At 40.2% G+C, this 12,858-nt stretch overlaps 1 protein-coding gene across 1 annotated transcript; it reads left to right on the top strand.

Annotated features, from left to right (window-relative positions):
• The first annotated feature begins 5,188 nt into the window (after positions 1-5,188).
• On the top strand, positions 5,189-12,122 carry LOC116251411 (mitochondrial import receptor subunit TOM20-like). The gene is made up of 6 exons (XM_031625668.2): positions 5,189-5,407; positions 6,481-6,559; positions 9,205-9,374; positions 10,115-10,162; positions 11,269-11,352; positions 11,726-12,122. Exons 1-6 carry the CDS (start codon positions 5,306-5,308, stop codon positions 11,864-11,866), a joined length of 624 nt encoding a protein of 207 aa, XP_031481528.1. The 5' UTR covers positions 5,189-5,305; the 3' UTR covers positions 11,867-12,122.
• The last annotated feature ends 736 nt before the right edge of the window (positions 12,123-12,858 follow it).

Here is a 12,858-nt window from a genome sequence, read left to right as displayed (position 1 = left end):
GGGATAAAGTTTGGCATTAAAATTCTTGACTGAGTCGAACCACTATGGAAGTCAGATGCCTTTTTCTTTGCATCATTGTGCTGAGGTCGCAGTTGGGGAGAATGCCAACAATCTTTATAGTGCTTAGAAAAAGGGAAAAGATTGCTTGACAATAAAGTTTATGGCCATTTTTTAAAGTGCTTCTTCAAAGTTATCGCCATAAAAAACAAATGCTTTTGAGTTAAGCAAGAATAAACAAAATGTCTCGGTTTTGGCTCATATACATGTGCCAAACCGGTTCAAAGAAATGCCTCGAGATTAGACGCTAAACAAACCGAATCAAACAATAAAACGGTACAAAAGCAAATCAAATCATCCTAAGTGTTCAAATCCGGATTGGGCCAAAGGCCCCACCTCGCCCAGGTCCGCCTGAGCTTTGCCAACTCGATCTGTGAAGTGGGCTCAAGCCCACTGCTCTTGATCCGCACCCGGATCACGTGTGCTTCTCACCATAACGAGCCCACCATCCTCTAGGTCAAACGCGCCTAGGTCTTCCTTTTCCAGACTAGGTGAGTCTTTGCCTTCCTCATCTAGGCTAGGTGTGCCTAGGTCTTCATCACCTAGACTGGGTGGGTCTAGTTCTCCTAGGTCCAGATTCCCTAGTTCTTCTACGAACCTTGCTCCCTTAGCCTCCCTAAGACTTGCAACGCATTCCTCACTTTGCTTATATCCGCTCCATGCCTTATTTGAGGAATCAACCTCACAATGAAAAGATCTGTCATCTCTCAGAAACACCAAGGGGTAACTGGGGAAGTTAACCTCCCTAAGCATTTGACCCGCTTCCGGAGTCACTCCCACTTGTTTCCCGCAAAACTCAAAAGAATAAAAGTTAGCCTCACAATAAGAAAGGGCGCCTTCGGTGGAGGTGCTAACGTGGGAAGTACGAGTTCTAGGAAGGCTCGTATCACGTGGCTACTGCGGATGTATGATTGGGACAGATGGTGGCAATGGATGACGTCCATTCGAACGAGATGCCTTGGAGGGAGCGGGTTTTGCTAGATGGCTGCCGGCCAGGCAGCGCATGGCAATTGCAGGCCGAGGGACGTGTCAAGCAACAACTCTACAAGCACAGGTGGCTCAAGGGTTGAAAGGCCCGTGGCAACGGTTGCTGGACAGGTGGCCGATGGACGGTCGAGGTCCGTCGCCACATTTGAAACTCCGCGAGCTGGCCATGGCGCCTTGTCTTTGAATTCGAAAATAGGCAGGATAGTGTTGCTGCCTAGTGTTTAAAACTCGAATGCTCTGGCCTCGTATTTAAGCCAAGCCGAGCGGTGTACAATGTAGACTATGGTCTGTTTGCTTTGACTCTGTAAAGTGTTGCCTTTAAGAAAAAAGACTAAGTCCTCGAGTTGAGGCAAAGCCTTGTTTGTCCCTTTGTTCCTTGAGTCCTCATACGGGTGGTGATAGGCTGGTAAGTCTGAGGGGAAAGACTTATGCCGTACAAGTGAAAGAACTTTGAAGAATTGTGTCCTGTAACAGTTGGTATTAGAGCCAAAACGTAACCATGACTACTGGCACTGAGACCCGTGAGACGAGAATCTCTCGTCTGGAGGAGTTCGTTGGCTCACTGACGACTCGAGTGACATCTGCTTCGTCAGACTACCATCGGACTGTGGAGCATCTGGATCTGCTGGAGACTCAGATGCAGGAATTTGCCACTTGTTCGGATGAATTGTTTGATGGATTTCGCAACGAGCTTGGGGAAATCAGGGTGGAGTGGCAACAGAAGCTTGCGGTCGTGCATCGTGCCTTGGGTGCAACCACAAGGTAGACTCCACAGATCAAAGTCCCAGTGCCGAAAGCATTTCATGGCGCTTGGTGTTCAAAAGACTTGGAAAACTATCTTTGGGACATGGAACAGTATTTTAAAGCTGTCCATACCAAAGAGGAGGATAAGGTCACTGTTGCAGTGATGTATTTGCAAAGTGACGCCATGTTGTGGTGGCAGACCAAGTTGGAGGAGGATAGTCACGCTGGTAAGGCACCTATCTCCACTTGGGCAAAGATGAAGCAGGAACTTACACATCATTTCCTGTCATCGAACATTGCATGGATTGCGCGGGAGGGTCTGCGACGCCTCAAGCAGACCGGCTTGATTCGGGAGTATGTCAAGGCATTCTCGTCCTTGATGCTTGACATAAAGACCATGGTGGAAGAAGACAAGCTCTTCTATTATATGGGAGGTCTTCAACCGTGAGCTCAGACTGAGATCCGTCGTCAAGAGGTAAAGGACTTACCTTCTGCTTTGGCAATGGCTGATCATCTCTTAGATTTTCGTGCTCAGCCCAGTGGCGAAAATGCTAAGAATCGTCCATAGAAGTAGTACAAATCGTCCAAGCCGAAAGATGGTGGTAAGAAGAAGGAGGGCCACAGAGATGTACCTTCCAAATCTTCAAGTTACTCCGGGTGCTTCATTTGCAAAGGCCCTCGTCGTGCGCGCGATTGCCCACAGAGGAAGGAGATGAATGCTGTTGTTCAGGAACCAGATGAGGAGTCTTAGGCACTCACCATTGCGGCCTTGACACACATGAATCCCCTTCGGCAAGTGAGCACTCAGCGGCAGCCTCCTAAGGACATGACTCTGAGTCCTGGGTTGCTGTACGTTGGGGTCCGGCTGAATGAAGTTCCTACGCATACGCATGCCTTGGTGGATACAGGGGCAACCACAATTTTGTGGCTAGCTGCCTAATGGAGCACTTCGGCCATGTGGTGAAGCCGAATGCAAGCCATGTGAAAGCCATCAATGCAATCCCTTCGGCAACGGACAGTGAAGCGAAAGCTTTCAGGACAGAAGTTGGACCATGGTTGGGTAAGTGTAATTTTACAGTCTGCACACTCGATGATTTCGATGTGATGTTAGGTGTGGAATTCCTTATCCAAGCCCAGGCAACTGTCTGGCTACATCTGAAGTCTTTGGTGATTTCAGATGAAAATATGTCTTGCCTGGTTTCATTGGTAACAGGCAGGGCTGCTGCTAAAGCCATGTCATCCTTGCAACTCAAGGATGGATTGAGGCGAGGGGAGTCGACCTTTCTGGCTATGTTGAAAGAAGTCAGCCCAGACGTCGAACAAGGTAATGTCCCCCCTATTGTGCAGAAATTGCTCGGCAAGTTCTCTGATGTTATGCCCAAGGAGATGCCGAAGGAATTGCCACCGAGACGCGATGTGGACCACGAGATTGAGTTGGTGCCAGGCGTTCCGCCTCCTGCACAAGCCCCGTATCGAATGTCCCCATCAGAGTTGGCGGTGCTACATTGGCAACTTGATGAACTACTGGATGCAGGCTACATCCAGCCGTCCAAGGCCCCTTACGGATGGAAGAAGGACAGGTCGCTGCGGATGTGCATGGACTACAGAGCTTTAAACAAGGTCACGGTGAAGAACGAGTACCCTGTGCCTCGGGTTGAAGACTTGTTCGATCGGCTAGGTAATGCTCAGGTTTTTAGTAAGTTGGATTTGCGGTCTGGGTATTATCAGGTTAGGATAGCGAAGGGGGATGAGCTGAAAACGGCCTGTATTACCCATTATGGGTTATTTAAATACCTTGTAATGCCCTTTGGGCTCTGTAATGCGCCGGCCACATTTTGTAATCTAATGAATAATGTGTTCCGACCCTACATCGATGACTTTATAGTGGTGTATTTGGACGACATTGTCATCTACAGTCCGTCCATTGAGTCACATGTCAAGCACTTAAAGTTAGTGTTCTCTAAGTTGCATGAGAATAGGCTGTGTTTGAAGTCGGAAAAGTGTATGTTTGCCCAGCCAATGGTCCCCTTCTTAGGCCACTTCGTCAGCCATCAGAAGGTGGAGATGGATCCGCAGAAGGTTCAAACCATCCTCGACTGGCCAGCCCCATGCCATACACTTCCTGTAAGACCAATATCCTGGCCACAGGAGTGGTTCCAATTGGTATTTGTATCCAGAGTTTCAATTGTGAATATGGATTCAAATAAAAGAAGTAGGAATCACTGTCGGTGTGGGAAGAAAATGTCTATGAAATACCTATTGATTGAGTATAGCTTTCCCTTATCGGATTCACAAATCAACTAGAATGTATAGAAATATGTGGGATACCAATTGGAAAGGGACCTAGTTTTGAATAATAAACATAATAGTATACTCCAATTGTATGATATATGAAAACTAAGGGAACAACTTACTACAACAATCAGGCGTCACATATAAATGCATTTGCAGGTAAATTTTATATTATAGTCTTGTGAGTTTCAGTTTTGGCCTTTACAATCAAAGTATATGGCGGTAGATTCAAATGCTTAACGAAAACCAGATGCCCAAAGCAACCCTCTTATCTAATAGGAACTCATTTTTATGATCCAAACAAAAACGGTGTTTTAAAATGTGAAACCTGATTCTTATTTTGCCAACCAAACAGAAAAACCAGGTTTTCAAAACTAATTGAAAAACTAGATTTTCACAAAACCTGATTTTCAGAAAACCGATCTTTGTTAGAGCGTCATCCAAATGCTACCTAATATTGTTTACTTCCAACAAATTTTAAAAAGAAAAATTGATGCGCATAAAACAAAACAATAGCATATCCTACCCGTAGTTATCTAACTACGACAAAATATTAATCATGCTCGGAAAACTCCGATAAGCATAAGTAGGGGTGAACACAAGCTGAGTCGAGCTCAAGTTGAGTCAGCACGAGTTCAAGAATAGCTCGATGGAAGTTGGTCAAGCTCGACTCGGTAGTTACTTGTTGAGCTCGAGTTCGACTCGATTACGGCTCGACAAACTTTTTTGAATAAAATTGATATTCATCGTTACGTGTTGAATTTGAGCTCGACTCGATTAAGGCTTGACAAATTCATTTGAATAAAATTGATATTCATTGTTACTTGTTGAGCTCGAACTCGACTAGATTAAGGCTTGACAAACTCGTAAACTTGTTTGAATATATTGACTTGATCAAAGCTCGACAAACTTGATTAAGGCTATTTGAACAAGTCGACTCATGAACTTGAGTTGAAGTCATTAATTAAATGCCTTAGTTCGAACTCGTTGACAGTCAGACTTTGAGTGTAGTGTGAGATCCGCTATTTGTTCACCCCTATACTTCACAAGCGAGTGACCCTTTTTGCAAAAAAAAACAGCCTTCAAATATCTACCAAAAATGTCTGCGTGATATTTTCCCTGCGATAAAAGCCAGCTGCGTCGTCCTTTTTGAAGACCTCTCTCTCCCCCCTCCACTCAACCCATTCCGTCCTCTCTGCTCAGTGCCCTAGAGAGAGAGAGAGAGATGGACACAATTCCGGGCAACGACTTCGATCGCCTCCTCTTCTTCGAAGCCGCGAGGAAGACGGCGGAAGTGAACTATGCCAAGGATCCCCTCGACGCTGATGTAAGCCCCTTTCGTTGCTCCCCTTATTAGTTAATCATCCACCGTGCACAGAGATTTCCGTGAATTATTCTCGTTTTTCTTGACTCTTGCATTGATGGTTCTCAGCAAACTCTTAATATGATGGTTCTGTGGTCGTCTTTTTCCGCCATGTAGATTTTTGGAACTTCATATGCTTCCTTGGTGCTGCAGATATGTCATAGAGATTTATATTTCATTTGTATTGAGATCTGATCTACTGATCTTTCTCTAGTGGGAGCTACCAGGAAAGTGCTAAAGAGTGTTGGTTCGGTTATCAGGAGGCCTGATTGCTAAATAGTAAAGCATTCATTGTGTATCACGAAATTCGTCTTCTCTTGGAATTGACAGTTCTTTTGGATCTTAGTTAAACGAAGAACGTGATTTTGCATTGTGGTGAATTCAGTGGCAATCTGAAATTGGTTTATGATGTATTGTTTATATAGCTTTTACATTTTTGCAAAATCTTAGTGCTCTTAGTGACACCTTTTAGTATTTTCACAAATTGACTGAATTCCACAGAGCATGCTATATTTCAATTTGTGCGGTGGGAAGCGTATGAAGGCCACTTGTTTGTTTTTTTTCCTATTGGTCTCTCTTTCTATATATATTATGGGTTGGAGGTACCCTTTTGTTTTTGCAGGATTTTGCAAATGCTGTGAATATTTTTTCCTTGCATTTTGTTTTTAACTTCGTCCCTTGTTGCATGGTTGTCATTTTTTTAGTCGATGCAATTTGTACATGATTTGTTTCCGTAAGCAGAAAATGATTATGTGAGGTGGATTTATCTTGTGCAGTAGACATCCTTTGGGAAATGAAATCTATTGTTATTGATTAAAACCTAAAGAGCCCATGTTCCTTTCTCCTTTTGTTCTGAATGGGTGTGAGAGATCAAAAGAATTTTTTGACTCATGGTGTTCCGGTTTCATGAAAGGGCTATGATGGTCACAGACTGCGTTTATCTGGTATACATGCTTTTCCTTCATGCCAGAAAGGATACTATTTATTGTTGTTGATGAACTGAATAGGCTTATAATTTTCACTACTCTTGTTAACAGAATTTAACTAGATGGGGAGGTGCACTCTTGGAATTATCACAGTTTCAGCAAGGGCAAGATTGCATCAAGCTGATCAAGGGTACTACTATATTCTTTGTTATTGCCTTTTATAGCCATAATTTCCTTCTGAATCAGAAGGTGTGTGAACCTATGATCTGTAATGTTTATTGGATAACGAGAAGTGTTCTCGTTAAGAAGGACTGGTTGCATGTATGAATGTGTACACACACATACTTACACATACTATATATATATTATAAAACCCGTCGATTTCCCTATAGAAAACAACCTGATGAGGATCATTTTCTTTGGGCTCTCTGATCTTGCGGAGATGAATGGCTCAGAAAATCCAGAATTTGGGAGTTTTTTGGTCGTGTTTGGTGGGGGGAACAAGTACACAATTTATTGTACAGAAGATGCGAGGAACAGGGGCAAGGGGACCCAAATGAGAATTGGGGTTCACACACTGCCTGATGATTCCTCTCTTAGGTGAATCTTCATGTATGGAGGAGCTAAATGTAAATAAATCAAACAAGTCATCTTTTTCATTACTATATTTGATTACCACCTTGTGGTGCTTAAACTTGATGTTAGTGAATGACAGCTTTGTTGCCAATGAAATTGAGCATCCTCAAGTCAGTGGAATCTTCTAGTTGGTGTACAGCTTGCTTAAGAAGTTGAGTAATTGACGGTTGCATGGATCAAGTCCAGCATTCAAATCAATCTTGTAGAAACAATGCCTATGAAAAATATAGGAAAGTTCTTTTCTGCATGAGTTTGACGAGAGTACTGGTATTAGACACCTTATGCGAGCATCAAGAATGATAAAGTTTATAAGGATTGGCACTTGAGCATGCACTCACACGCACACAAACATATTTCATATATGTGGGCACCTATATGTGACCATGCACAGAGATCACATGTATCGTCATGAACTCTAGTTTCAACTAGCTGAAAATTACAAACAAGTACACACATCGTGGGCTTGACCAGGTTAGCAATACTCCTGGGAAGTGAGTAGAAGATACAAGTCTCAAAAAACCTACATCAAATGGACACTAAGCATGAAATGCCCATGTCGAAGAATACCAACAGCACATGGAGACTTTTTATCAATCATGTTTATGTGACAGAAAAAGGATGCTCTCCCTTTTCTGTTATTTTCAAAAAAGGAAAAGGTAGGGGATGTGGTTCTACTACACATTCATTCTTTCTTGGTTAGAGAATAAATAAAGGAAGGAAGAGTAAACACAATATCCTTTCTTTCTAATCTCTTGTCTCATATTTAAGTGTTTGTACATATATAACATATATTATGTCAATTCACCTATACAAGGCTGATAAAAACTATTCATAGATGATAAAAACTATGTACTTGTGGTTATTTATTTGTCTTTAATAGCTCTAACAATTAGCAACACAAGAGTCAATGTCATGCACATATATCTACATGCATACATATGTTAGTGTGTGTACATGTATATGTCTATAACTTTGTGTTGCACATATCGTACAATACGTGTCGTATCATTTAGAAAATACGATACGATACACCTCTTGCATCGTAAACAGGGGGTGCCCTCGTATCGTACGATACGATACACCTCCTGTATTGTAAACAGGGGGTGCCCTCGTATCGTACGATACAGGTTGATTTCGAAAAAGGGAGTTCTGAACCCTTTTTTTTTGTGTTCCCTCTATAAAAACCCGCTCCTTCATTTCTAACCCTAGACATTGTGCTGCATTGGAGGGAAATCATCAATTTTCGCCGTGAAATCTTGATGTTCACCGTGGATTTGTGCGTGAGGAAAGAGGTTTCTTTGATTTTCACAATTTCATTATCATCTTGTGATGTAATACTTAACATTTAAAACTTTTTTTTTGATGTGTTATCTCATAGACTTATGGACCTTATGACTTATGAATCTATGGTTATGAAATTATGATATACGTTATGTTCCTTGTTGTGCTTTCTAGATTGATATTGTTATGAATTTTGATGTTATGAATGATGAACCATAACTTTATAGCAATAATAAGTCTATCATTCAGTAAAACATGTTTTTTATGAAGAACATATTATTCTTGATTTTTACTGATTTTTACTGATTTTTTTTCTATTTTTATAATTATTTTTTTTAAAAGTACGATACAGTTATGATGCGTTACGATATTTTACGATATAGCGTATCTTAAAGCCAGACCGATATGGCTTACGATACGCTTTTTACAACATCGTATGAAAGTGTCCTCCTATATCACGTGCATATTAATAATTTAATATTCATGCTAACCTTTAAGATAGATATGGCATGACCTTCTATGGGAAATTGAAAATTTCACATGTAGGTATGCAAATAGGTACCGGTAATTATGGAGTTTGTAATAATTGCTTATTATTTTCAGAGAATCAAAGGAGTTCCTCAAAATTCTCATAAAATATAAAACAATATCCACCCGAAAACTTTTATATGTCAAAACACCCTAAAATGATTTGCAAACAAGAAAAAGGCTGAATGATATATTTCCTTTGCATTTTCTTCAGACTTAAAAAGAATTTTAGAAAAGTATACCCTTGCACACACTTAAATACTGGTGTGAGATTGTAAATTCTGATATTTTCCAAGAAACAAATTTTTAAATTGCAAGTTCGTTTAAAAACCAAGACATGAAATCTGTGGCTATGCTGCTAACTGTCTTTTTTGTTTTGTTTTGAGCTAGAGGCTATTACTAAACTTGAGCAGGCTTTGGAAGTCAATCCAAGGAAGCATGACACTTTGTGGTGCTTAGGAAATGCACACACTTCTCATGCCTTTCTTACTCCAGAGCATGATGTTGCAATGGGTTATTTCAAGAAAGCAAGCCAATGTTTTCAGCAAGCAGTAGAAGAGGTATGTTCATTGTTGATGGTGATAACTTAATATTGTTTCGCTTCCTTCCATCTTTTTGCAATTATCTGTTCACATGCTAGGCTATTTACTGCTATGTCTTATGAAGCTACATGAAAACCTTATGTATGCTTATTAAATGATTTGTACTTGTTGCAATTGGTTTTTTTGGCTGAAATATTGTTTTCATGTCCTACTTTTGGAGTGGAATTTAATGGTTTTCTGATTGTTCAAATTTGTATTTAGGAAATGACATTGGTTGTCATTGCTTTGTGTTATATTTGCGGTTGATGCTTGATTGAACTTTTTTGCATATAAATGGTCGAATTGCTAAATTTTGTTGTGTTTTTATTGGATCTCGCTGTTCGTCTTTTTTTTTTCTCATCAATTGACAAACACATGTTCTGTCAGTGATCCTTATTACAAGAATCAGGTTTTTCTTCAATTTTTGTTTAAGCATTAGTTTGTACACCATGACAAAAGGGAATCACTTGTCTCATTGGAAGGAAGATGTGGTTTTTGGATGTCAAATAAGTTGTCTGAAATTTGAATGTAAAAAATTCTTCATGTTTTAGGATGGTATGGCTGTCCAAGTCACCATGTTGTGGCATGAAGGTTGAATTTTTCGTAATCTAAATCTCGAACATGATCAATGAGTCATGGACGGGAATTCTTTACTTTTTGTTTTTTGTTTTTTTTTTCAATCTTAGATTATGTGATTACCAACTCAATGGTTTTTGCAGGATCCAGATAATGAAATTTACCTGAAGTCCCTTGAGTTGACTGCCCGGGTATTTCTTCCTGTTCTTTTATGCTTATTCTTTTGTAAGTTCATGTTTCCAATTTACTTGGATTCATCATTAGCAAATTTGAATGCTTATAGGACCTTTTCTGAAGGAGTTGTCTTTCAATACTTTTGCATATAGAAACTATGTTTTTTAGCACATTGTTACTCGTGAATCTAACTTGTAATGTATCTTTGGTATTTGTTACACAATAAAGCACAGATATAGCTAATCCATTTGACTACTTACCTCCGTTCGAGTTTTCTTGAGCATGTCATTGGCCCTTTTTCGTATCTGATCCACTTATGTGATATTGTGTCAGCCTGTTACTGCTCAAACTAACTTCTACATTGTGCCGACACAGACACACCAAAAGAAAAGAAAAAGAAAAAAGAAAACCATGAAAAGAAATAAAAAATTATGTAAATCAAATACGACTATATGCTTTCATCTAATTCAAGTAAGCACATAACAAAAAGTGTTTGCTTTGATGCAAAATTCATCTGCATATAATGAAAGAGATATCCATAAACCACAAATCTGAATTTGTTGAAGGTGATTTAAATTTTGAACATTTGATATGATACATGAGCATAAATCTGCTAAATGATAATTTATTGAGTGTGGTTTAAATCAACATGCATTCACTATGAAGCATTGTGCTTCAGGCAGGTGATAATAACTCAGATATATTTTTAGGATGTATGTTCGTATATGCATTAGTCATCAGTTAAATTGTGCCATGAAGAGTAAAAATATTTTGATCACATGGTGAGAGAGAGAGAAAGAGAGGCTTTGTTTTTACCTTGAACCCCAGAAGCACAAAATTGGGAACAATAAAAGGACACTTTTGACCACCGAGTAGTAGCCTTTTTAGGTCTGCCCTGACTAATGTTCTGGATCAGTCGGCAAACTATCAACAAGGTGATTAATTGGCCGAATATATTTATGTTGATAATGAAGGTTGTTTAAAAAGTTTCCAGTCAAGTATGCGTTCTTGTGAGAATGAACAAAGGTCATGATGTACCATGTGAGGGATTCTTTCTTTTTCTTTTTTCTAGAATTTGCTTCGTTTATTATTCTGTTCTTTCTAAAAAAAATAATTTTAGCAGGCTCCTGAATTGCATCAAGAAGTCCATAAGCAGGTGCAATATCAACAGGCTGCTACAAGTGCTTCTGCATCTTCCAACCTTAAGGTGAAGACATATTAGTCTCCTAATGGTCTGTCTTAGACAAGATCTATGTTTTAATGAGATACAGGAAAGTACTATGGTGTGTGTGGTGGTGGATATAAGCTCAAGCATAGATTGACTGTCCAAGTACAAAATTCATGTGGCTAGTCCTTCCTCAAATGGGCGGAATTGCACACTTCAGTGTTGCTAATGTGGATATGCATTATACATTGGCATAAGTGTGTTTAAGTTGAACATAAATCAGACTCAACGGTCTATGTAGATCCTCGTTATTCAAAGTCGGCTGTTGTGGCAGCAAAGTTCCTCTCTCTCTCTCTCTCTCTCTCTCTCTCTCTCTTCCCTTTCGTCAGCTTTAAATATTTTCTGTTCTTTGCAGGGTGTAAAGAAGAAGAAAAACAATGATCTCAAATATGATATATTTGGGTGGATCATACTTGCAGTTGGCATTGTTGCATGGGTTGGTATGGCAAAATCACATATGCCCCCAGCTCCACCACCGCCACCTCCTCCCAGATAAATGAAGAGCCAATCCATCGGATTTTTTTGGAGATATGTTTGTTACTGTTGGATTCCACCAGGAGGAAGCAATGCTTTTTGATCTTGTTCAATTTCTTTGAGAATTTCAGAGGCGCATAGATGACATGATTTAACACCTCCTGGGGTTCCTTGCCCTGTTCACGTGTCCGCTACTTTAGAGCTCTATGTGTGAAACTCAAAGTTCTTTTCTCTAGCTTTTAATGAATATTATTCATAGAGCATCTTTTTGCAGAAAATCCATTGAGCAGATGTCAACATCATGTCTTTTTTCTGCCTCCTTTTTTTTTTCGCTAGGCTCCACGTGAATTTTCCCTTGTGAAATTGTTCTTGGTCTCACTGGTGGGCGAGGTGCTTGCAATTGGTTTGGCAATTGTCATTGTGGAACTGGTAATTAGCAGGTCAGCCAGGTTGCATGTGTTTCTGTATATGTTTGGTATGTGTTGTGTGATGATTGTTTATATGTCTGTATTTTGGAACTCAGGAGCATCGTTCATGGATGCCTCACATGCAAAAGAGAGAGAGGGAGAGAGAGAGAGGCTGAACTTGCTGAAGCTACAGAGCTTGTGTACAATAGATTTCAGGAAAAAGGTGACCAGAGACTAAAACAGTCCGTATGGTTGAGCGAACTGCTGGAATACGGTCGGTCATGGTTCCATTTCTATGAGCGAAGTTCCTCGGCAAGGCAGGTCAATACATTTTTCAACCTGAACGAAATGCAACTTCAAGTTGAGGTTATTGCTGTTCGAAGAAGGAAGAAGTAAAAAGGAAACGTTATCTTCCGTGAAGAAAAGGAAAAAAACAAAACATGAAAAGTGCAACCCACTGTAAAGGGAGGAAACCTGTTGGTCGTTCCTTACTCCAAGTGTAGGCGCTCCACTGAGCATATTTTGCGTTACATCTTATAATTTTCGAACCGGGTCAATAAAAAGTAAAAAACCGGGCCAGCCAAAAAAACTAGGTCTGGCATCCGAA

The sequence above is a fragment of the Nymphaea colorata genome, chromosome 3, assembly GCF_008831285.2.
Source record: "Nymphaea colorata isolate Beijing-Zhang1983 chromosome 3, ASM883128v2, whole genome shotgun sequence".
Classification (NCBI taxonomy): domain Eukaryota; kingdom Viridiplantae; phylum Streptophyta; class Magnoliopsida; order Nymphaeales; family Nymphaeaceae; genus Nymphaea; species Nymphaea colorata.
The sequence above is the reverse complement of the archived record's forward strand: the minus strand, read 5'-3'. Positions and strand labels throughout refer to the sequence as shown.